The sequence below is a fragment of the Gobio gobio genome, assembly GCF_949357685.1.
Source record: "Gobio gobio genome assembly, chromosome: 6".
Classification (NCBI taxonomy): Eukaryota; Metazoa; Chordata; class Actinopteri; order Cypriniformes; family Gobionidae; genus Gobio; species Gobio gobio.
The window spans coordinates 39,039,474-39,065,539 of NC_137102.1; the positions used below are offsets into that span (position 1 = coordinate 39,039,474).

At 41.5% G+C, this 26,066-nt stretch overlaps 1 protein-coding gene across 2 annotated transcripts in view; it reads right to left on the bottom strand.

Moving 5' to 3' along the window:
• Positions 1-26,066, bottom strand: part of LOC307128007 (protein NLRC3-like) — a 103,885-nt gene that overhangs the window by 45,448 nt on the left and 32,371 nt on the right. For both annotated transcript variants that reach the window (XM_079819525.1, XM_079819524.1), the window contains exon 3: positions 22,479-24,539. In XM_079819525.1, coding sequence (XP_079675651.1) covers positions 22,479-24,539 — 2,061 coding nt within the window. The remainder of the gene's footprint in view (positions 1-22,478; positions 24,540-26,066) is intronic.

Here is a 26,066-nt window from a genome sequence, read left to right on the forward strand (position 1 = left end):
TAGTTTGATCTAATACCTGATATTTCAAATACAAATCTTATAATTGGGGGTTGTTTTAACTGTGTGCTAGACCCGTATTTGGACAAATCCTCCTCCACAAAAGTAGTTAGCTCCAATTCCAGTACGTTTTTGAATGCATATATAAGCAATTCTAATATGTTTGATGTGTGGAGAATTCTTTATCCGACGGCTAGGGAATATTCTTTTTATTCTCAAGTCCATAATGTCTATACCCGTATAGATTATTTCATTCTGGATGGTAAACTTATGCCCCATGTCTGTGCGGCTAAATATCATAATATTGTTATCTCCGATCATTGTCCTGTGACCTGTTCTATTAAAATAGATAATATGGAGAAACCACAAAGAGGCTTAACCATCATTTACTCACAAATAAAGTCTTTATCAATCACTTAAAACAGGATATAAAAAACTTTTTCGAGTTCAATGACAAGCCAGACATGTCTATAGGAGTGCTATGGGACACATTTAAAGCATATATCAGAGGTTGTATTATATCCTATCAAGCATCTCAAAGAAAAAGAAGTAGGGTTGAACTAGAGGTATTGGAAATCCAAATTCGAGAATTAGACATGGAAAATGCTAAACAGCCTTGTATTGAAAAATATAAAAAAAAATTGCACAAATACAATCTGAATCAAATCCTCTCTTCTAAAATTTCAAAATCCTTTCAGTATGTTAAGCAAAAATACTTTGAATGATAAAACTCAGAAACGTTTAGCTCGACAACTCCGTAAAACAGCATCTGAACGTACAATATACAAAATTAGAACAAACACAGGAGAAATTCTCACATCCTCTAGGGATATAAATAACAGGTTCCAGACATTTTATGAGGCACTATACTCGTCTAAAGGAAGTATAGATCCTACAGTTATGGTGCAGTTTTTAGACCAACAAAATCTTCCCTCATTAAATCAAGAACAAGTTGACGAGTTAGGTGCAGAAATTACTACTAGGGAAATATCAGATACAATAAAATCTCTAAAAGGCTGTAAAACCCCTGGTCCAGATGGATTTTGTAATGAACTCTATAAAGCCTATAACGTACTACTATCACCTTATTTATATAGGGTTTACAAACAGGCATTTATAGATCAGTCTCTGCCACCCACCCTAGATGAGGCAATTATTATTGTAGTTCCAAAAAAAGGAAGGAACCCAGAGGACCTGTGTTCTTATAGGCCAATCTCACTCCTAATTACAGATCAAAAAATGCTGGCAAAAACTTTGGCACACAGATTAAACACTGTTTCATACCAAAACGTAACTCTTCTTCTAATCTTAGACGCCTTTTCAACATCATGTACTCTTCCAGAGTCCTGGCGCAAGATTTAGCCATCCTGTCATTGGATGCAGAGAAGGCATTCGATCAAATTGAGTGGCCTTACCTATTTGCGGTTTTGAAGAAGTTTAATCTTGGAGAAAATTTCATTTCATGGATTAAATTGTTGTACTCTAGTCCATGTGCAAGAATTCTCACAAATCAAACAATATCATCTCGTTTTGACTTGCATAGAGGTAAAAGACAAGGTTGCTCGCTGTCACCACTTTTGTTTGCATTAGCGATTGAGCCTTTAGCCGAGGCCATTAGAGCGCATTCTGGTATTAAAGGCAATAAAACCAGAAATACTGATAATAAAGTAGCGTTATATGCAGATGATATAATATTATTTATTACTGAGCCTAATAGCTGCATTCCAAATATCCGTAATCTGATTGATTTCTATGGTACATTTGCAGGATATAAAATTAATTGGGACAAGAGTGTGTTGATGCCAGTCACTAGCAAAGATCCTTCTTGGCTTCATCACTTGCCCTTTAAAATTGCTTCAGAACAATTCACATACCTAGGAATAGAGGTGACAAAAAAGTTTTACAATTTAGTTAAGGCTAATTTTAATCCCCAATTTCTGTCTTCCTATGTCTCTTTTGGGTAGGGTAAATGCAATTAAGATGATATTTCTCCCACATTTTTTGTGTATGGTGCAGAACATTCCCGTATTTCTGCCTAAATCCTATCCTGGTTCCTTTTGTCTGGGATTATAAAGCCCATAGGATCTCCAAACAGCACCTATGTAAACCCGAAATACAGGGTGGGCTTGCCCTACCTAACTTTCTTTATTACTATTGGGCTGCGAATCTGAGGGCTCTGACTTCGTGGATAGATTTTACTATGAGAGGGGAGAGTTGGCTGCGGTTGGAACGGGAGGAATGTCTCCCATATTCCATTAATGCAATACTTTTATCATCCTCAAGTATAGCTATTTCACTTTATAATCACAACCCGGTTATTCATAATTCTATTCGTATTTGGAGACAGTTAAAGACACATTTTAAATTCACACAAATATCATTTTTACTTTCCATCTCAGCTAGCCTTTCCTTTCACCCTTCAAATTAGAGACTTTGAGAAGTCTCACATTCCTAATTATGTCACTGCTACACCCATGTACACTCACCTAAAGGATTATTAGTAGGGGTGTAACGATTCATCTACTACATCGATGTATCGATTTATTTTCCTATGATCTAACTACATCGATCTGTGCTCGGCAAGATGGCCTTCCGGACGACATATATCGATCTAACATCGTTTTAAAAGGTAATCAATCGATTGTATCGATCATGGGAAATAACACATTGGATTTAAGCACGTCAGACTTTATATGGATATTTTTTCTTAGCACTTTTAATGATAAAGCCGTTAAACGTTACTCGATTAAGTCTGCCTATCTGTGACATCATCGCAACGCACGCACCAGCAGCAGCGCTAACAAAACAAAACATAGCATGGCGGATGACAGAGAAGCCAACGTGCAAGAAATTATCAAGCCACCAGGAGAAAGAGCTAAGTTAGTAACGTTTTACCTGTACTTTCAACCCTTGCTAAATGTTACCTGTGAATTCCTGACACCAGTGTTTCTGCAGAGCAAGTTTTTGTACTGCTGGCAACATAGTGAACGCACAGAGAAGTGTTCTGCGGTCAGATCATGTTGATATTTTTGAAAAATAAATCTGTAGAGTCATTGAAGAGTAGTTGGTTACATTTTATCTTTGTTAAATATTGTTTGTTTATTAAACTGAGAGTAGTAGCAGGTTCAGCCAGTTTATTCAACCTGAAGAAATGTTGGTTGCACTTTATTTTTGATATTAATATTGTATTTGTATTATTTTAATGTTGTAAAACAACAGCAAAAGTAGCAGGTAAACCTACCATTAATTAAACCTGAAGAGTAGTTAGTTGCACTTTATTTTTTATACTAATATTGTAATATTTTTATGTTGGAAAACAAAAGCAGAAGTAGCAGGTTAACCTACTGTTGAAATGTTGGTTGCACTTACTGTGCTTTTATTGAAAATATATTGAAAATTGAAAATGAGAGCAGAAAAGGTTAACTTCCTTTTAATTCAACCTAAACTGTTGGTTGCACTTTATTCAAATAAAATTTGAATGCATTTGCCATTAATTGTTGTTTACTTGTTTGTTTATATCCATAATTAATTGATACCTGATTCCCTTACAAGAAACAACAGGAATCTAGGAAACTTCACCTGCATTGAGCAGTATCCAGATATTTATTTCAGTCACACAATTTTTGGCTAAAAAGTTACTGAATCGATTTCAAGTCACTGAATCGTTTCGGATCGTATCGTTCTAAATGAACCAATATCGTCCTTGAATCGTATCGACAACCTCAAATCGTGATACGAATCGAATCGTTGTTAAAACTAATCGTTACACCCCTAATTATTAGGAACACCTGTTCAATTTCTCATTAATGCAATTATCTAATCAACCAATCACATGGCAGTTGCTTCAATGCATTTAGGGGTGTGGTCCTGGTCAAGACAATCTCCTGAACTCCAATGTCAGAATGGGAAAGAAAGGTGATTTAAGCAATTTTGAGCGTGGCATGGTTGTTGGTGCCAGACGGGCCAGTCTGAGTATTTCACAATCTGCTCAGTTCCTGTGATTTTCACGCACAACCATTTCTAGGGTTTACAAAGAATGGTGTGAAAAGGGAAAATATGGGTAATCTCTGCCAAAAAACTTGTTCTTTTGTTTTGAAAGAAAAAAGAAGTTCCAACTCTTAAAATATGGCTGACAGAGTGGTCTGGTACACTACATTTAGAAATAATTATTGTGGCGAGGGGGGCGTGGTTTAGCGAAGTCTGTGACGGGAGAGAGAGTCAGAGGACGAGCGGCACGTAAGTGGATCAAGCACAAATGATGAACACCTGTCTCTTGTTGCAGTAATCGCCGTGGAGAGAGTACACAGGTCGGGAGGAAACGAGAGAGAAGGAGAGAGAGCTGGAGACGGAGAGACTGACTGGAACTCGGCTGGGGAAGGAAGCAGAGAGGAACTGCTGGAGAGAAACTGACGATTGAGACTTTATGAGGAACCTTTATGTTTGTGCGAAGTGCACATTATTATAACCTGAGTAAACTGAGTTAAATAAACCAGTACGAATTCCAGTAAGCCGACCCCTTTGTCTTCTTCATTACCGTCACACGAACATCACAACACTGGTGCCGAAACCCGGAATAGGAAGAAGACCAGAGCCGCCACCATGCAAGCCCCGTGCACGACCGTTACGCTATTTGCGGAGATAATCCAGTCACTCGCGGGCCTGCACCAGGAACACCACCAGACGATGCTGGAGGTTAGAGAGGAGCAGGAGCGGCGGTTCCAAGTGCTCCTCCTGACCCAGCAGCAGGACCACAAGCTGATCCGGAGCTGGATAGACCGGGAGGTTCCGGCCGGGGGGAGGACCATCGACCACGGCCCAGGTCACCCACATGCAGCTCAGCAAGATGGGACCGCAGGATGATCCGGAGGCTTTCCTGGACCTCTTCGAATGGTCCGCTGAAGCGTGTGGGTGGCAGCGGTTGGACTGGCCAGTTCGCCTCATCCCGCTGCTGTCAGGGGAGGCACAGATCGCCGCCCAGCAACTGCCAGTCCAGAACCTCCTGGTATATGACGACCTTCGACGGGCCATCCTCCAACGGGTCGGTCTTTCCCCCGAACAACATCGTCAGCGGTTCCGATCGCTGACCTTGGGGGAGAGCGGCCGGCCCTTCGTGATGGCCCAGCAGCTCCGGGATGCTTGCTGCAGATGGCTGATGGCCGACCAGAGCGACGTCGACCAGATCGTAGAACGAGTGGTGCTGGAGCAGTTCACTGTGCGGCTGCCCAGGGAAACGGCGTCGCTGAAGAAGGCCATTGGTGGCGTGCCCGGGGGTCGGCAAATCCCTTCCGGCGGCTTCACTCTCTCTTCCCACCCCTTCTGTTTCTTCCCCTTCTCTTTACAGGCCGGTTCCGGCTCCCCGGACGAGGGGGGGCTTCCAGAACCGGGGTGCAGCTCGGGGAAGGGCTGGAGGTTTCCCGGAGCGGTTTCTGGGAGCACGAGCGCCACCCAGGGGCGTGGAGCCGACGGAGCGGCATTTGTCTGCGGGTCCCGTTTCCTCACTTTCTCCACGCCAATTCATTGATCCGCTTGCTGCCACCGGGGCGGCGGGGAAGCCTGGGCCGGCCTGTTGGCGCTGCGGGGACCCGGGCCACTTCATAGATTGCGGTCCAGTGATGGAGGTGGGGACGTTGATCCGGGTCCCCGACGCGCCACAGGCTGCCCTCGATCGAGACGGGCTGTACCAGATACCAGTGAGTATCCAGGGGGGTACCTATCCGGCTTTGGTGGATTCAGGATGTAACCAAACCTCCATCCATCAAAGCCTGATACAGCCGTTGGCATTGAATAGGAGCCGCATGGTTAAGGTACGGTGTGTGCACGGGGATGTGGTGAATTATCCGCTGATGACTGCCGTCAAACTCCACACATTGGGGCAGCTATCTATGGAGAATTTGTTACAGGCTCAGGACAAACAAAGCCGGCTATACGACAGGGGAACTAAACTCCGCGAATTTGCACCGGGAGATAAAGTGCTTATATTACTCCCCACTTCCAGCTCAAAATTACTCGCCAAGTGGCAAGGGCCGTTTGTGGTCACATGGCGAGTGGGGGATCTCGATTATGAGGTAATTCGGTCGGATAGGAGCGGAGCGCATCAAATATACCACCTTAACCTCCTAAAAAAATGGAGCGAGGTGGGGTCAGTGATGCTAGCAACGGCGGTGAGTGGGGAGGATGATCTCGGGCCAGAGGTGAGCACGAAAATCGCATCTATCGCGCTGGCCCCGGGGGAGATCATCTCTCGCCCTTGCAGCTCACTTACCTAGCCCAGTTGCAGAAAGCTTTTTCCGATGTGTTCTAGCCCCTACCCGGCCGAACCGACCTCATTCAGCACCACATTGAGACGGAGCCGGGCGTGATAGTTTGCAGCCGGCCCTATCGTTTGCCGGAACACAAAAAAAAGGTGGTTCAGGACGAATTAGAGGCAATGCTAGACATGGGAGTAATAGAAGAGTCATACAGTGACTGGGCCAGCCCGATAGTTTTGGTGCCTAAAACGGACGGCTCGGCCCGGTTCTGTGTGGACTATCGCAAGGTGAACGCTGTGTCGAAGTTCGACGCATATCCAATGCCAAGGGTTGACGAGTTGCTCGATCAGCTAGGTTCAGCTCGATTTTATTCGACACTGGATTTGACGAAGGGATATTGGCAGATCCCCTTAATGCCTCTATCTAAGGAAAAAACAGCCTTCACGACGCCGTTTGGGTTACAACAATTTGTTACGCTTCCATTCGGGTTGTTCGGGGCTCCGGCCACGTTTCAGCGCCTCATGGATAAAATTCTCCGGCCGCACACTGCATATGCCGCTGCCTACTTGGATGATATTATCATCTATAGTAATGATTGGCAGCGGCATATGGAGCACGTGCGCGCGGTCCTGAGGTCGCTGAGGATGGCCGGGCTGACGGCCAACCCGAAGAAGTGTGCGATTGGGCGCGTGGAGGTGAGGTATCTGGGTTTCCACTTGGGTCATGGGCAGGTGCGTCCACAAATTGACAAGACAGCTGCAGTTGCGACCTGTCCGGAACCCAAAACCAAAAAGGAGGTGAGGCAGTTCTTGAGGCTGGCAGGATACTATAGGAGATTTGTTCCTAATTATTCAGACCTCACCAGCCCGCAGACTGACCTCACTAAAAAGGAAGCGCCAGACCCGGTCCAGTGGTCAGAGCTGTGCCAGCAGGCTTTTACCCAGGTGAAGGCTGCTCTATGTGGCGGGCCGCTCTTCCAGTCACCTGATTCTTCTCTCCCTTTTGTGTTACAGACGGACGCATCGGACAGGGGGCTGGGGGCAGTCCTAACCCAGGAGAGGGAGGGTGAGAAGCGGCCGATGCTGTACATCAGTCGCAAGCTCTCTAAGAGAGAGACGATGTACAGCACCATAGAAAAGGAGTGCCTGGCGATTCGGTGGGCCGTGCTCACCCTCCGGTATTATCTCCTGGGGAGGGAGTTCACCCTCTGTTCGGACCACGCCCCTCTGCAGTGGCTCCACCACATGAAGGATACCAACGCGCGGACCACCCGTTGGTATCTAGCTTTACAGCCGTTTAAGTTCAAGGTGGTCCACAGGCCGGGGGCGCAGATGGTTGTGGCTGACTTCCTTTCCAGAAATGGGGGGGGGGCTGCAGGCCGGATGGCTCCCCGGCCTGAGTCGGGCGGTGGGGGTATGTGGCGAGGGGGGCGTGGTTTAGCGAAGTCTGTGACGGGAGAGAGAGTCAGAGGATGAGCGGCACGTAAGTGGATCAAGCACAAATGATGAACACCTGTCTCTTGTTGCAGTAATTGGCATGGAGAGAGTACATAGGTCGGGAGGAAACGAGAGAGAGGGAGAGAGAGCTGGAGACGGAGAGACAGACTGGAACTCGGCTGGGGAAGGAAACAGAGAGGAACTGCTGGAGAGAAACCGACGATTGAGACTTTATGAGACTTTATGAGGAACCTTTATGTTTGTGCGAAGTGCACAGTATTATAACCTGAGTAAACTGAGTTAAATAAACCAGTAAGAGTTCCAGTAAGCCGACCCCTTTATCTTCTTCCTTACTGTCACACAAACATCACAACAATTATGTATACCCTAAAAGACAAGATTTTGTTATTTGAAAAAGTTTGGTCCCCTTTTATTTATTTTCTGCAAACTTTCAGATTAGGCCTACAGTCGTCGTCATCAAACAATAAACTAACGACTTCCGCGCACACACCAGGGCATTAAATATAATATATTATTTATATTTATAAAATTTATATTTTTATATTACATATTTTTACATATTCAGACTATTCATTTACATTTACAATTTACATCTCGTGTGCGCATTTGTCTCAGTGGTTAATGAAGACTATTTAACGAAGGCTCAAGGCTATTTCATTTAACAAAGTGTCGTCACTCGCTGCTCACACTACCGTGATTGTATATCAAGCTACTTTTATATATAATATAATATGAATATTATTTATATTTATATTTATATTTTATATTTTATAACATTTACATATTTATATTAATTTACATATCTCGTGTGGTGTGCGCTTTTGTCTCAGTGGTTCAAGGCTATTTAACGAAGACTATTTAGGCTAATTTAACAAATAGAGGCTGCTCACACTACCGTGATTGTATATATATATTAGTGCTGGGCATTGATTAAAATTTTTTTACTAATTAATCGCATTTTTTTCTGTAATTAATTGCGATTAATCGCACGTTTTTAATATTTTAAGTTTTTAATATTTTGATATTGTAATAATTTCAGTTACTCTCCAAATTAATGTATAAACAATTTAAAGACAGCATATTTTAAATATGTGTTGTATTGTCATCTTTTTATCAATGAAGGCCAGTATCACTGATACTAAAGTCGCTATGAAACATTAATGACGTTACATTACAGTATAAATGAAAGCTCCCAATTTCAACATTTATTAGGCTTTAAAAAAACAACTTTTAATTTAAGTGAACTTAAAACAATCTTTACATAAACCCAAAATAATAAATGTTATATTTACCCATGGCCTTCCCTGTTATACATATACATAAATGTAATAGTTATCAAACACCTTTCTTAAAGGGTTAGTTCACCCAAAAATGAAAATTCTGTCATTAATTACTCACCCTCACGTCGTTCGAGACCCGTAAGACCTCCGTTCATATTCGGAACACAAATGAAGATATTTTTGTTGAAAGCTGATGGCTGAGAAAGGCTTCAGATAGGCCTCCATTGGCATTCAGTACACTTATACTCCCAAGACGGATAAAAGGCACTTAAAATGTCGTTACAATGTCCATCTCACCACAGTGACTCTACAATAATCTTACGATGCTTATCGGTAAGATTAATCTTATCGGTTTTGGGAGTATAAGTGTACTGAATGCCAATGGAGGCCTATCTGAAGCCTTTCTCAGCCATCAGCTTTCAACAAAAATATCTTCATTTGTGTTCCGAATATGAACGGAGGTCTTACGGGTGTCCAACGACATGAGGGTAAGTAATTAATGACAGAATTTTCATTTTTGGGTGAACTAACCCTTTAACTGCATAAATAATAAATTAAATATAGATGAATCATCATTAAAGCTACAATTTTCTCTGTTCCCGTTGTTCTGTGATGAACATTAATGACAGGCATCATCAGTGCTCCTGTCACTTTAAGAACAGCCGCAGATCTGACGCGCTGTCCCGCGCATCTCATGTCCTCACAACTCTTAAAGTTCATTTAAGACGTTATTTAACTAATTTAAGACTCCTAATATGAGAATACTCAAAATCCTCTGTGTTATTGTTTGTTCAAGAGCAAAAGAGAACTGGATGTGAGCAGGAAACTGATGCGAGTCTATGCGTCGAGTGTTAGTGTGTGTGTGTGTGTGTGTGTCAAGAGTGTCCCTTGATTAGATGACATGAGACGCATCCATACAGACAGGACACTGACACACACACACACACACACACACAGACAGGACATTGGCATACAGCGCGTTCGCTTGTGTCTTGTCGCGCTTGGAAGCATTACATGAATAAGAGCGTGATGATCATGTAACGCTAAGCAAAAATGGATATAAAAACGGACGCTGCGTTACTTGCGTTAAATATTTTTAATGCGTTAAGCTGAAAAAATTAATCGCCCGCGTTAACGCGTTAATTTGCCCAGCCCTAATATATATATATATATATACTTATATTTAATTGCCTACAATAGATTATTTATTGATTATATTGAATGAAATTTTGCCCAGCTTATTTGTAGTCAATCTTTCCCAAACAGAGTTGGAAGAGAGTTAAAACTTACCAGGACTAAGGAGTGCTGAGGCAGGTCCAGCTCAGTTTGTTCTTTCTGAAGCCGTTGGTTTTTTTTGCCAGCTATGGGAGAAAGCAGTCATCAGCGTTCGACACAAACCCATGGCCCAGGCGGTGCGTTCATTTTTCTTTTTTCATGACTTCTATCTACGTACTCACTATTGTCAGCTGCACAACCACGTGAGAGAATTGTGTTAAGCACATGCAATTAAAAACTGAGGTCCTGCTTATGCGCCTGTATTTTATGCTTTAGTAAAATGAAATTCAAATTATAGGCTACAAGACATTACACAGGTACTCTCGCATATAGGCCTAATAGTCAATACAAATGGAATGTTATAATGGAACATTGCGCTCCCCAACTCGCGAAAGGTCGGATTTGCTCCATCTGTTGATGAAGTTTTGTTTAGAAAACCTTGAATCCAAATAAGACACACATGTCATTAGACACAATCCATGTCATTAGAATCAATGAATCCATGGAATTAGACACAACGTGCACACATGTGCAGGCCATTTTTTTTTTCTTCTCTGTGATGGCGGTGACGATCTCAGACCCGCGGTAGGCGTCACGTGACCGTGGTACTGCGGTAATGCGGTAACCGTGCCAGCCCTACCTGCAGCTAACACTGATGCTAACTGGCACTCAAGGTCGAGTAGACAGCGGCACTCAGCTCAGAGCACAGCCGAGCCCAGGACTGACTCCATTATCAGAAACATTAGCAGCAGGGATACAACTACGTGCTGCCTCCCACAAGCAACAGTTATTGATGTAAACAGGGAAGTATATGGCACTGTCTGATAATTTCTGTATTATCTTTGATATATCAATCTCTCCTGCCATTGAAGCTAGATCTGTTTCTGTCAAAAAGAGATGCTTAAATGAGAACACTAGAGTACTATTTATGAAGGCCATATCTCTGACACCAAGCATATCTGCAGACTTTTTGATTTTCTCCTTGACTCCTTTAACTCTAAAAGTAAAAAATGTAATTGATGATATTGCTCCTGAGAAAGTCAGGAAAAAGAATGGTAGACCTAAAGCACCTTGGAGAAATACAACAGCAGTCCAAAGTATGAAAAGAAAATGCAGGAAAGCTGAACGCATGTGGCGGAAGACAAAACTTGTAGTCCATTATAACATCTATAAAGACAGACTTCATGATTTCAATGTGGAGCTAGGCAAAGCTAGACAGACCTTCTTCTCAAATATTATAAACAGACACATAAACAACACACGCACTCTTTTTGCGGCTGTAGAAGAAACGGTACAGCACCTTAAAACATCAACCTGCGCCCTTGACACACTCCCCGCTTCGTTTTTTAAAGTGTGTTTAACTCTTTAGAAGCAGATCTCGTAGAAGTGGTAAACTCCTCACTTCTTTCTGGGACTTTTCCAAACTCGCTTAAAACCGCAGTAGTTAAGCCCCTCCTGAAAAAGAGAAACCTGGAAAACACCATATTAAGCAACTACAGACCAATCTCAAATCTTCCTTTCATAGGCAAGATCATTGAAAAAGTTGTTTTCAATCAGCTGAACAAATTCTTAAGCTCAAACGGATACTTTGACATTTTTCAATCTGGTTTCCAACCACATCACAGCACAGAGACAGCGCTCATAAAGATAATAAATTATATTCGCTTAAATACTGATACAGGTAAATTATCAGTGCTGGTATTACTCTACCTCAGTTCTGCATTCGACAATGTCGATCACAACATACTTCTTGACAGGCTGGAAAACTGGAAGGGAGAGGTTATTATGTGAGTATAGGTGACCATAAGTCTGAGTGGACAACCATGACATGCAGAGTCCCACAAGGGTTAATTCTTGCTCCACTCCTATTCAACCTGTACATGCTCCCACTGAGCCAAATAATGAGAGAGAACTAAATTGCTTACCACAGCTATGTTGACGACACCCAGATCTACTTAGCCCTATTGCCTAATGACTTCAGCCCCATTGACTCTCTGTGCAAATGCATTGATGAAGTTAACAACTGGATGTGCCAAAACTTTCTTCAGTTAAACAAAGACAAAACCGAACTCATTGCATTTGAAAACAAAGATGAAATTCTCAAGGTAAATGCATACCATGAAGCTAGGGGTCAAACAACTAAAGATCAAGTCAGGAATCTTGGTGTGATTTTGGAATCAAACCTTAGTTTCAGTAGTCATGTCAAAGCAATAACTAAATCAGCTTACTATCATCTCAAAAATATATCAAGAATGGTGTTCCTGTCCAGGTAGATTCGCCTGTAAGGGTAATGTTTAAATGCACAGTTACCTGACAAATATTTATATAATAAACCTGACTCCATTTTCTTCCACTCCAGATAGAGGATTTCATCTTTATTTTTATTTAGTTTAATTCCTATTATAACTGTTTTAATTATATATATAATTTTTATATATAAAATATATATAATTTATTTATTTTTATTATTATTATTATTTTGTTAAGGCTGTCTGGGTGGAAGAGGTTGAGAGACGGGAGCACGATAAATTGAAATCCCTCCCACGCAAGGACGATCCGTTTAGATCTGCTCTGACGGATAGATCTGAGATAGTCCTGGTGGTTCAGTCCAGGAAGATTTGTCGGTAAGGGTAATGTTTAAATGCACAGTTACCTGACAAATATTTTTAACGTAAACCTGACTCTCCATTTTCTTCCACTCCAGACACAGGTTATACTATATTTTTATTTTTATTTAAATTGTATTAACTTACGAATATTTTAATTTAATTTCTGTGTAAAGCACTTTGAATTGCCACTGTGAATGAAATGTGCTATACAAATAAACTTGCCTTGCCTTGATATCAGTAAGTGTTGTAACAGTTAGGTGCAACTGTTCCTTTTGGTTGTTTTCCTCCCTGTCACTAGGGGGAGTTTAGGGAGGTAATCATGCTAGCTTACCCTTTTATAACGGAGTGAGTAAGATTGTAACCATGTGCTGTAGCAGGACTAGTGCTGCCTTCACGTGCTATCGGAATTATCGTAAATACGAGTTTCCTAGGTAAAAATTGCACATGAACGCCCCCATATTCTGAAACTTGAATACAATGAGCTCGTAATCACGACTTCAGAAGTCAGAATTATCACATTTCCGATAGCACGTGAAGGCAGCATAGGAGCTCATCTCTGTTCAAGCTGCTGTGTTTATCCTATTTTGAGGAACATCATTGTTTTTTCAGCTCAATGTAAGGGATGTTTGGTTTCCAAAAGCTGTTAGACTTATTAACTCTGCCATTCTCCAGAACTGTCTTAAAGGTACATTGCGTTTTATTACTATGTTGCTAATATTTCAGGTTGTAGTGTATTTATGTGTGTATGATTGGTTAACCTGATCGACTTGCTTTTTTTCTTATCAGTGCCAAAGAGACTCAAATAACTTGTCATTTTTTATCATTCAGGCAAGTGTTATACATCATTATAATCTGTTAAAGGTCCCATGGCATGGCATTTTTCTATTATTTTATAATGTTTCCTGAGGTGTACTTATATTGTTAGTATGATTTTTACATCATAAAATGTCATAATTTAGAAATAAAAGGCATTTTTTCAATACTGATGTTTGCCCTGTGGCTGAATGCCCTGTTTCAAGAGGCGTGTCCAGGGCTTAATTTGAGCCGGAACACGCCGGAACATGTTCCGGCACCTCCGATGTTGGATCCGGAACCTTTTTTATTGAATCCGGCACCTCAAATGTCACTATTCAAATTAATCGTCTAAAAAAAAAAAAAAAATACTATTTGTGTATTGTTCAATGTTATTGGTTGTGTTCGTATTTATTCCCTATGAAAGTTCCATACATTTTTTTGTTTTTTTTATGGAAGGGGAGGGGAGAGGGACGACGAAAGGTGAAGCGCTTAAAGTGACACATGCTATTCGCGCTTGTTGTCGAGTCTTGAGATCGCTGTTAGAAAAATGCACTGGACACGAGGTGTAGAGAAAGAAGCAGAATCGAGGCCGGGGGCACTATCGATGCTGTATGGGCCGTTCTGGATAAATAGGAGAACGACCTGATGTGTTTGTGTTGATTATTGGTGCATCATTAAAATAGCCTACTATATAGTTTTATATGAAATGTAGTTTTATATATATATATATATATATATATATATATATATATATATATATATATATATATATATATATATATAATATTCTACTATATGAAATTTAATTGTGTTTATTTAAGTCCCACAATAGCCTGTTGCTGTTTATCTGGATGGAGTGTTTTTCTTCTTTTTTTTTCTTGGTTAATTTAATATTCCGAAAAAAAACTGCTTGTGAAAACAATTCATGCAGTGTATTTTTTTAAATTTCGCACCCGTGCAGTGCATGTTCTGAAATAAAAATAAAAATTGCCTTGAATAGGCTACATAGGCGGCCTTGTTTGTTTTGCGGTCTATTGACGCAATGCTCTTCTGATGCGAGCCGCGAGAAATCCCTGGTCTGTTGTAGAAAGGATACCATCCAATGCAACAAATATATTTAATGGCTAATGTATGCATAGGCCTATGCTGAGTTTAATTTATTTATGATTAGATGCGCTGCAGTTCACGCGCAATGCAACTGAACGCGGCGCACCGGTGCCTCCATTTCACGGTTATTATATTGTCTGTTATATTTGCTTTTTATTTATTAAATACAAGCAATTAGTTAATGCAACATTTACTAAAATTAATATACAATTTATACAAAACGAAATTCGTTTCAAAGAAAGGCTTTTTCTACAAAGCAAAATTTAATGAAAGTGGTAAAAAAAATAATGTCACCCGAATACATATATATATATATATATATATATATATATATATATATATATATATATATATATATATATATATATATATATATATATATATATATATATATATATATATATATATATATATATTTAAAATATAGGCCTATATTTTATTTATATATGATGCTCGTTATCGGTAGTGATATTGTTTATTATTGCAAATGTTTTTAATTTGTTTAATAAATCTAATAATTCTGACTGGGCATATCACTATAGTCATAACTTTTATTTCTATCTCAAATTATTTTTAATAACTTGGCTGAGAAAAAAAATGATAGGGGGTACGTTATTGAAAAAAGATTGAGAAGCACTGCTATAGGCAGTGTAAAAAATGTTGTTCCGTTACCTCCAACCTGCGTTTTGAGTCGCCGGATCCACCCCCCCTCTGCGCTCCGGGACCTCCCACTTTACAAATTAAGCACTGGGCGTGTCTGCTGTGAGACTTCAGTAAAAACGCCCACTGTTGTGATTGGCTGACATCTTTGCATTTGAAATGAGCGGAGGGGGCGTGGTTTAACGAGGTCTACGAGGCACGAGCAGGCACGAGCTGCTGCCAGAGAGACGGATGGACCTGAGTTCACTTCTCATCAGTTCTGTCAGTCTCAGTTCAGTGAATTGTTCGCGGCCGTGGGTGGCTCCGGCTCTCCTGTTACATGCCTCTATTGCAGTCCCGTGTCTCAGGGTACTTTGAGGTAGCCTTATGTGTGTGCGTTGGCTGAGCAGTCAGTACACAGGTAACGTGATGCAGCTGGTGGTAATGACGATGTGATTCATAGCTGCGGGGATCGTTCGCTGTGTGAGCCTTAAGTGGCGGCTGCTCTTCTTCGCCTGCCTCTCTGGCATTCCCGTGCTTCGGAGGGATGTTGTGTTCCGCGTCCTCTATACGCCGGGTTTGTGAATGAAAGGTATGTGAAACGCCGACTTTGTACAGTGCTCATTATTTTTATATATTGTAAGTTGCTGATGTTTTTATTCTTAGGACGAATAGATGTTCTGTGACGCCTGGTGGGCAACGCTGATTTGACGCTGCTGCTTTATATATTAAGATTATCTTGATCACAAACTCTTATCCACACACGTGTGTACACAGCCTACGTGTTGTGTGTGTGTGACTCTCGCTCGTCCTCTAGTATGTGCCACCGTGGTCGCTGGATATCTTCCACCTGACATCTCCTAATTGTTTTGTATTGGATTTGTGTTCATATATTTTGTATTTTTTTGGATCTTTCTATTATACTAATTTTCATTGTTTGTGTTGATTGTTTTGATTGGTTTACTTTGAGTGTTTTTGCAGTGCGGTATTTGTTAATTTAGTTTGATTTATGTTTTGTTTCTAAGATTTTGGTAGAAGGCCAGTGAAGGTAATTTCGCTGGCACTGAACCTTCATATTTTCATTGTACTATTGTTTTTTTTGGTTTATTAATTTAAATGTTATTCGTGTATGTTTGTGAGTGTTATTGTATGAGACCTGTAGTAATGTTTTGCTCTCGTTACAGGAGTCGAGGCTTTAGGGCGGGCCACTAGTGAGCCCTTACGCGGTGGCGGGCTTGTCACAGAGTGCTGCGTGGTTATTTCTTGATGTTATTGCGGTGTGTGTGTGCTGACACTTGTACACAGGGGCTGAGAGTGATATAGAAGCCTTGTGCTTACTAAGTTGTGCATCTGCCGTTAAGCCTCGGCTTCCTGTATCTCATGGTCGCCCTTTTATTGTGAATGTTGATGACTCAGTTTTGATACTCTTTTAAAAACAACCATTGTGAGTAATTAAATAAATCTTTTGATGATTGGTATCCACGTCTCTAGCCTTTTCTTGTTACTTACGTTCCTGTGTATCTTTTACCAATTCTTAGTAGTAACATTTATATTTCCCTATTAAATAGGGTGGCGTAGTCATGTGACGCTAGCGGCAGTGTTTCTATATTTGCCCCAAGTGCGAAGGGCCACGGTCCCGCTACATATAGTTGCTCTGTTTTTGAAGTCCATAAAAAGTGCATCTGTCCATCAAATAACGTGCTCTACGCGGCTCCGGGGTGTTAATAAGGCCTTCTGAAACGAATCAACGAGTTTGTGTAAGAAAAATATTAATATTTATAACTTTATCAAGTAAACTTTCGACCGACCGCATTCCATGGAACAGTGTTGAATGTTGAAAGTGAAACTCAAGATGCGCACGTGACGTCATGATGAGCGTACCTGGTCGCGTTAGTCTTTCGATCGGCAGGGTAACTTTCAACAATTTTTCCATAAATTGAACAGCGAAGGTGGTCGATCGAAAGTTTACTTGATAAAGTTTTAAATATGGAAAAAAAATGTACACAAACGCATCGATTCGCTTCAGAAGTTCTTTATTAACACCCCAGAGCCACGTGGAGCATGTTATTTGATGGGCAGATGCACTTTTTATGGACTTCAAAAACAGAGCTATGAATCCAATTCTAATGCTTGGATTAGCCTGGATTTTTGTAATATAACTCAGATTTTATTTGTCTGAAAGAAGAATGTCATACACCTAGGATGACTTGAGGGTGAGTAAATTATGGGCTAATTTTCATTTTTGGGTGAACTATTCCTTTAATCTCATAAATGGATGTTTTAATAAACTGGTTTAATAAATCATAAATTATGGTTTAATAAATCATAAATTGTTGTGGCAGATAATTTAGCTTGTTTTAAGCAAAAACTCACTTCATTTTTATCTTTCCCCCCAGAAAATTTTAATTATCTAGTAAATTAATCTTGATTTAAGAATTTTAAATATTTGGACTGGAAACAAGAAAAAAGTGTAGTCAAATCTTTTGATAATTTTAAATATAATAAATGATAGATTATAAATTATAAATTATTTTTTGACTACATTCTAAATAAACTACAAAAAAATATATTTCCTTTGCTGCTGTTGTTCCCTCTCAGTCACATACCTGAAACTCATTCATTATGCAGGTCATTATGCGGACCATTGTGCGTTCTTTTGTCTCTCAGGTATGATACCCACATTATTCATTGACGTTCACGCCTCCTCGCATACTGGCTTTGTACAGAAAAAGTATCTTACAAATTTTAAATCAGTGTATTGTTTTATGTGAATGTGTAGGCTCAATGATTCTCACATCAGTTTGAAGCAAAAACTCTAGGCAACAAGACCCATTAGTCACAAGTCTTGCGGACACATATCTATTGTGTGTTTTGAGGCCTTAATTAAAAAAAAAAACCATGCATAAACATTATTCTCTCAAAAATACAAGCATGTACATACATGTTGCTTAGATATTATGGTAGCCCATAGTTTGTGATAAATACAGTGTAATTACACTTTTGCCATTAATATGTTTATAAGCAACTGAAAAAAGCACAAATGTCAGAACATGTCAACTTCTAAAGGGCCCCAAAGAGCTCAGACTTCTAGGGGTTAATTTTATTGTTTAGACCTATGTTTTGATCATCATTCTGAATCCAATCTGGACATAGTCTTTGACAAAAACAAATATTTCTCAGCTTTTTGTTAATTTTTTTTTATTTATGAAACTTACAATCATTCAAGTGTTGATTAAAAAAAAGAATGAATGAGAAAAATGTTGTTGCTGTGTTTTAAAAGCAGAGGATCTTTTCTTTCTTTTGATTTATTGACTGAGAGAAGCAATCGAACTTCAGGGAGAACAACTAGTCTGTGAGTACTGTTTCCATTTTCTCAATTGATCTGTAGTTCAGCTGTTAGTCAGAACGTTGTCTGTGTGGTGTAGTTGGCTGTCTGTTTGTTGGAAGTGTCGTTTGTTAGTCACGTGACCTCGCGCGAGCCCACCGCGTTTCACTGGGCGTGGCCGCTAGCCAGCGTGGTATAAAAGCTTTGTTGTTTACATTTGAGTTAGAGAGAAGCAATCGAACTTCAGGGAGAACAACTAGTCTGTGAGTACTGTTTCCATTTTCTCAATTGATCTGTAGTTCAGCTGCTAGTCAGAACGTTGTCTGTGTGGTGTAATTGGCTGTCTGTTTGTTGGAAGTGTCGTTTGTTAGTCACGTGACCTTGCGCGAGCCCAACGCGTTTCACTGGGAGTAGCCATCTGTATTCAATAAGGACAATTAACGTGAGTATAAAGTGAGCGGTTCTCCGCGGCAGCGGAAGCGGCAGCCCTCGTGTGAAGCCCTCATCGTGTGAAGACCGAGGAGTGTAAAGACCATTTGACTCTACTTTGTGCGACTCCACTCGAGCAAGGACACAACAAGGCACTTGAGTATAGCTTTCCTTCTACTTTGTCCACTTTTGTGTTTTGCTTGTTGTTATCTGTTTGTTTCTCTGACCCGTATTCACTATGTGCTTCCAAATCACTACTATTACCTCAAACACCCGCAAGTCACGCTCATCACGTTCTAGACACCGTAATCCTAATAATCTGCGTAGTGTACCTATTTCCTCTACTACATTAATGTCCATTCCAATTGGTCTGTGGAATTGCCAGTCTGCTGTAAACAAAGCAGAATTTATTTCATCTTTTTCCACTCATTCACATCTCAGTCTCATGGCTCTAACTGAAACCTGGATCAAACCAGAAGACACTGCCACTCCTGCAGCTCTCTCAAATAATTTCACTTTTTCACACACCCCTCGCCCGACTGGGAGGAGTGGAGGTACTGGTTTGCTCATCTCAAATGATTGGAAATTTGAGCCCATTACATCTCTATCTGGCAACCGCTCATTTGAATCACACTCAATCACTATCACTCATCCTGCTAAAATCCATATTGTAGTTATTTATCGCCCTCCAGGTAAACTGGGTAACTTCTTAGAGGAATTGGATATTTTCCTCTCTCACTTCCCTGAGGATGGCACTCCTCGGTACTGCTTGGTGACTTCAACATCCACCTTGATAAACCCCAGGCTGCAGACTTCACCACTCTTCTGACCTCATTTGACCTTAAGCGAGTATCTACTACAGCTACTCACAAATCAGGTAACCATCTGGACCTTTTCTACACACGCTACTGCTCCACAGACAACACTTTAGTTACTCCATTGCACACCTCAGATCACTTTCTCATCACTCTTAACCTCATACTGACTCCTGACACAACACACACTCCTCCACAGATCACCTTTCGGCGTAATCTACGCTCGCTCTCTCCCTCTTGTCTATCCACTATGGTTTCATCCTCACTCCCACTTTTCAAAACATTCTCTTTGCTCCTTTGTCCCCCCCCCCTCCTCCTTCATCAACTCTTACTGCTGATGACTTTGCATCATTTTTCACAAACAAAACCTCATCCATCAGCAGTCAATTCTCCACACCACAAACTGACACGCACATCTCAACAACCATCACACACACGCTCCCCTCCTTCTCTCTGCTCTCTGAAGCAGATGTCTCCAAACTCATCCTTTCCAATCAGCCCACTACCTGTCCGCTTGATCCTATCCCCACCCACCTCCTTCAGGCCATTTCTTCTTCTGTTACTCCTGCACTCACTCACATTGTCAACACCTCTCTTCACACCGGGACCTTCCCCACAGCATTTAAGCAGGCTCGGGTAACCCCACTGCTTAAGAAACCCTCTCTAAACCCAGCACTTTTAGAAAACTACAGACCGGTATCCCTTCTTCCTTTCATTGCAAAGACACTTGAGCGAGTGGTGTTTAACCAGCTGTCTACGTTTCTTGAACAGAACAACCTCCTGGACATCAACCAATCCGGCTTCAAAAGCGGCCACTCAACTGAGACTGCCCTGCTCTCGGTTACGTAGGCACTCAGACAGGCAAGAGCGGCTTCCAAATCCACAGTACTTATCTTACTGGATTTGTCTGCTCCTTTTGACACAGTTAACCACCAGATCCTCCTGTCAACTCTCATGAAGATGGGCATCTCAGGAACTGCTCTCCAGTGGTTCAAGTCTTACCTCTCAGGTAGGTCCTTCAGGGTGTCATGGAGAGGTGAAGTGTCTAAGTCACATCATCTAGCTACTGGAGTTACCCAGGGCTCAGTGCTTGGACCACTTCTCTTCTCCATCTACATGTCATCACTGGGATCGGTCATTCAGAAACATGGCTTTTCCTATCACTGCTATGCCGACGACACTCAACTCTACTTCTCATTTCAACCAGATGATCCATCGGTTGGTGTTCGTATCGCTGCCTGCCTAACAGACATTTCTGCCTGGATGAAGGAACATCACCTTCAACTTAACCTTGCAAAGACAGAACTTCTTGTTGTCTCTGCCAACCCAGCACTTCACCACAATCTCTCCATTCAGCTAGGTTCATCAACCATAACTCCGTCCAGGACAGCCAGGAACCTTGGAGTTGTGATTGATGATCAGCTAAAATTCACTGACCACATCACTGCAACAAGCCGATCCTGTAGATTTGCATTATACAACATTAGGAAGATTAGACCCTTCCTATCAGAGCATGCCACACAACTACTGGTCCAAGCTCTTGTTCTCTCCAGACTGGACTACTGTAATGCTCTTCTAGCGGGCCTTCCGGCATGCACTATCAAACCCTTGCAACTGATCCAGAATGCAGCGGCGAGGGTGGTCTTTAATGAGCCGAAGAGAGCGCACGTCACGCCTCTCTTCATCAGTCTGCACTGGCTGCCAATAGCTGCTCGCATCAAACTCAAGGCACTGGTGCTCGCCTTCAAAGCAACCACTGGCTCTGCACCAACATACCTAAACTCGCTCGTTCAGACTTACACACCCTCCAGGAACTTACGTTCTGCTAGTGAACGACGCCTTGTGGTGCCATACCAGAGAGGCATGAAATCGCTCTCACGGACCTTTTCCTGGGCCGTTCCCACCTGGTGGAATGACCTGCCTATCTCAATTTGTGCGGCCGAGTCTGTAGCCATTTTCAAAAAACACCTAAAGACACATCTCTTCCAGCAGCACCTGACCAATCAAGAATAGCACTTATCATTCTATTCATTTTCTGTCTGTCTAATTTATAAAAAAAAATATAAGTCCTCTGTGTTCTGAGCTAGATTAACTGAGACTTGCTACAGCACTTGCATACTGTTGCCCTTGACTGTTCTAGTTGCTTCTTTTGCTCTCATTTGTAAGTCGCTTTGGATAAAAGCGTCTGCTAAATGACTAAATGTAAATGTTTACATATTCATACAAAATATTCTGGGGGCCACTAAAGTTTTGTGAATATGATAAAAAATGTTGGCACTGACTGGCAACTTTTTAAGAAGACACTAGCGGAGAAAGAGTTGATACATTTATTTGTTGACTGTAAAATGGGTAGATTGCATTTGGTTGGTTACCTCAGGTCAACCTAATGAACAATTGTAATATTAAATTCCTAAATACTTTTAAAAGAGACCTGCATTTAATTGCCAAATTATGTAGAAACATTAAGTCCCTTCCATAAGTATAAAAGAACGAATCACTCACAGGGCTTTTCTGCAGTTGATCACAGCTGGTATCAGTCTTCTTCTACCCTCATCTGATGTGTTGTATTTCTTGAGGTTCAGCTCATCCAGCATCTCCTCTGACATCTGAAGCATGTAGGCGATTGTTGAGCAGTGAGCAGGAGAGAAGTGCTCCTCTGAGTGATTGTCTGATTTCACAAACTCCTCAATCTCTCTGGACAGAGTCTGATCTTTCGCTTCCAGAAGACAGAGGAATAGGTTGATGGATTTTTCAGTGGAGAGAACATGACCATCTTTGATCTTCTCTTTAATGTATTGTGTGGTTCTCCTGATGCTCTCTGAGCTGTTCTCTGTGTGTGTCAGTAGATCCTGTAAGAGTCTCTGATTGGACTCCAGTGAGACGCCCAGCAGAAACTGCAGAAACAGATCCAGCTGTCCATTTTTCCTTTTTAGAGCTGCATTTACTGCTGCTTTAACCATATTATGCAGTGCAAGAAACTTTAGTACTTCCATTGTTGTACAAAGATGGTAGTGAAAAGCATAGAAAGCAGCGAGAAACTCCTGAATGCTCAGATGAATGAAGCTGTAGACTTTCCTCTGATGAATAACAGATTCCTCCTTAAAGATCTCAGTGCAAAACCAAGAACACACTGAGGCGTCAGTGACGTCTATGCCGCTCTCTCTCAGGTCCTCCTCATAGAACATCACATTGCCCTTCATCAGCTGTTTGAAAGCCACTTCAGCAAGTTTCACAATCACTTCTTTGTTGGACTGTAGGAGTTTCTCTGGATCTCTCTCTTCATACTTCTGATTCCCCATGTTGATCTGAATCAGCAGGAAGTGGATGTACATTTCAGTCAGAGTTTGAGGGATTTCTGCTCTCAGATCTTCTTTCAGGAGCTTTTGAAGCACAGTGGATGAGATCCAGCAGATGACGGGTATGTGGCACATGATGTGGAGGCTTCTTGCTCTTCTGATGTGTGAGATTATTTTGCTGGCTTGATGCTCGTCGCTGATTCTCATCCTGAAATATTCCTCCTTCTGAGGCTCATTGAATCCCTGAATCTCTGTCAGACGGTTTATGTATTTGGAGGGGATCTGATTGGCTGCTGCTGGTCTGGAGGTGATCCAGATGAGAGCAGAGGGAAGCAGCTCTCCTTTCATGAGCTTTGTCATCAACACATCCACTGATGAACTCTCAGTCACATCACAAACTTTCTGAGCATCTGAAAACATCAGTGTCATTCTGCTTTCATCCAGACCATCAAAGATGAACACAACTTTACACTCCTCATAAATCTTTAAATCCAGATCTTGAAGTTCAGGATGAAAGTCCAGCAGAAGTCTGTGAAGACTGTACTGATGATCTCGGATCAAGTTCAGCTCTCGAATTGGAAGCACAAACATGAAATCTACATCCTGATTGGCTTTTCCCTCGGCCCAGTCCAGAATGAACTTCTGCACAGAGGCGGTTTTTCCGATTCCAGCTATGCCTTTAGTAAGAACAGTCTTTATTTGCTGTTTCTCCTCACATCCTGGTTCAGGTGAAGTTTTAAAGATGTCATTGCAGAAGATTGGAGTGTCTTGTGATTGTTGTGTTCTGGCTGTTTTCTCCATCTGTAAAACCTCATGTTCTTCATTCACTCCTGCTCTCTCTCCCTCTATGATGTAGAGCTGTGTGTATATCCTGTTCAGGAGGGTTTCATTCTCTTGGAGTTTCATTCCCTCAAACTTGCTCTTCATTCTGGTTTTGTGTTGGTCTTTGACCCGCTGTAGTTCATCATCCACTGGTTTCTGCAGGTCTCTATTTTCCTCCTGCACGGCTGTTTGTGAATAACCGCGAACAAAACCAACAGAACTGGATATTCCCATGAATTTGTGTGTTTGTAGAACAGGACGTGTTATAGATCTCTTTCTGCAATGAGGACAGTCAAAGTCTTCTGATGGTCTGGACTCTTCCCAGTAGAAGCTGATGCACTGTCTGCAGAAACTGTGTCCACAGTTGATATAGACCGGATCTCGCAGAATCTGCTCACAGACTCCACATCTGGACTGACTGTGGTTTAGATTATCCTTCCCACAACTGCAGACAAAGCACAGACATCACCATTTTAATCTGTTCCTCTTCACAGATATACAATGGATATAAAAAATTCTACACACCCGTTAAAAAAGCTGTTTTCTGTGATGTAAAAAAATGAAACCAATAACATCAGAACTTTTACACCTTTCATGAGTTCACATGTTCATATAATCTTTGAATTGTATATAGGAAATACAAATATTTCAGCTTGCTGTCCTTGGTGGAGAGCTCAAGCTCGAGACTTGACTTGGAAACTGAAGGGAGCTAACGGTGTGAGTATGAATTATCGCTGACAGCATGTGAAATGGGGACACTCACAGCATTAGGACGGGAGAGCTCACGATACAAATATGTGAGTTAGCTCACGCAGCCTTCGAACAGGAGAGTCCACACTGCGACGCAAACGGGAGAGCCTAGGATATATTTGGACAGACAAGCCCCAACTGCGATTCACACTGGAGAGCCTGCAGCCAGGACACGAGCCCCACTCAGACAGCATTCGACCGGGGCATGGTAAACCTGAGCACACACTCTAAAAAAAACTGGGTTAAAACAACCAAATTGCTGGGTTAGTCCATTTTTAACCCAACTTGGGTTGTTTTTAACCCAGTTTTTTTTAGAGTGTGCTCAGGTTTACCATGCCCCGATTGGGTTGTTTTAAGCAAACATTTAACCCAACCGCTGGGTTAAAACGACCCATTCACTGGGTTAAAACAAATCAATTGCTGGGTTAGTCCATTTTCAATCCAACTTGGGTTGTTTTTAACCCAGCATTTTTTAGAGTGCAGTAACTCAGAGTCAGAACGTGTGTGCAGAGCTCTGCTTCCACCGTTCACTAAACAATGGAGGCAAGTTAAGGCGAGACACGGCAGGTGAAAACATCGTTTTTTCATGCAGTGGTCAATTTTGAGATTTTGGGCCAGTTTGCTCCCTTAAAATGTAAGCTTTCATGTCAAAATAAAAAAAATGTCAACATTACACATTAACCGGTGGTTATTTCATTATATTTTGTCACCGTGCGCCTTTAGATTTCTACCCAAAATCATCAAAAGTTATTCTAGCGCGATCTCTCGTGCCGTCTCCATTCACAGAAACGTGTCATGCTTGGTATCATTGTAAAGCTCTCAGTCTCACACACAGCGCTGGCTAATCCAAATATGGCAATTTCCTTTGTAGAACTGACCAACCGCAAAAGTTCGCAGCCGAAAACCACATCTGATTGGTCGATGTGAATTTCTCACGCGCTGCCGCTTGCTTGTGTATTCTCCACCTGAGAGAAAGTGCAGACAACGCTGAAATCGGCTCATAAACGCTCACAGAAAAGACCAAGTAGCAAGAGCTAGTAAAAAGAAAGTAAACAACAACAGATTAGACGACGAAACCCCGTCAGAATTAGATTCAAATAGTTATAGATGGACCAATACAACAAACAGGGACAGTTCGTCTGCAGTTTTTGTGACTGGTGCTTGTTAAGGTAGTTCTCTTAAGGTAGTTCTCTAATAGCTATTGCTATTAATAATGTATTAA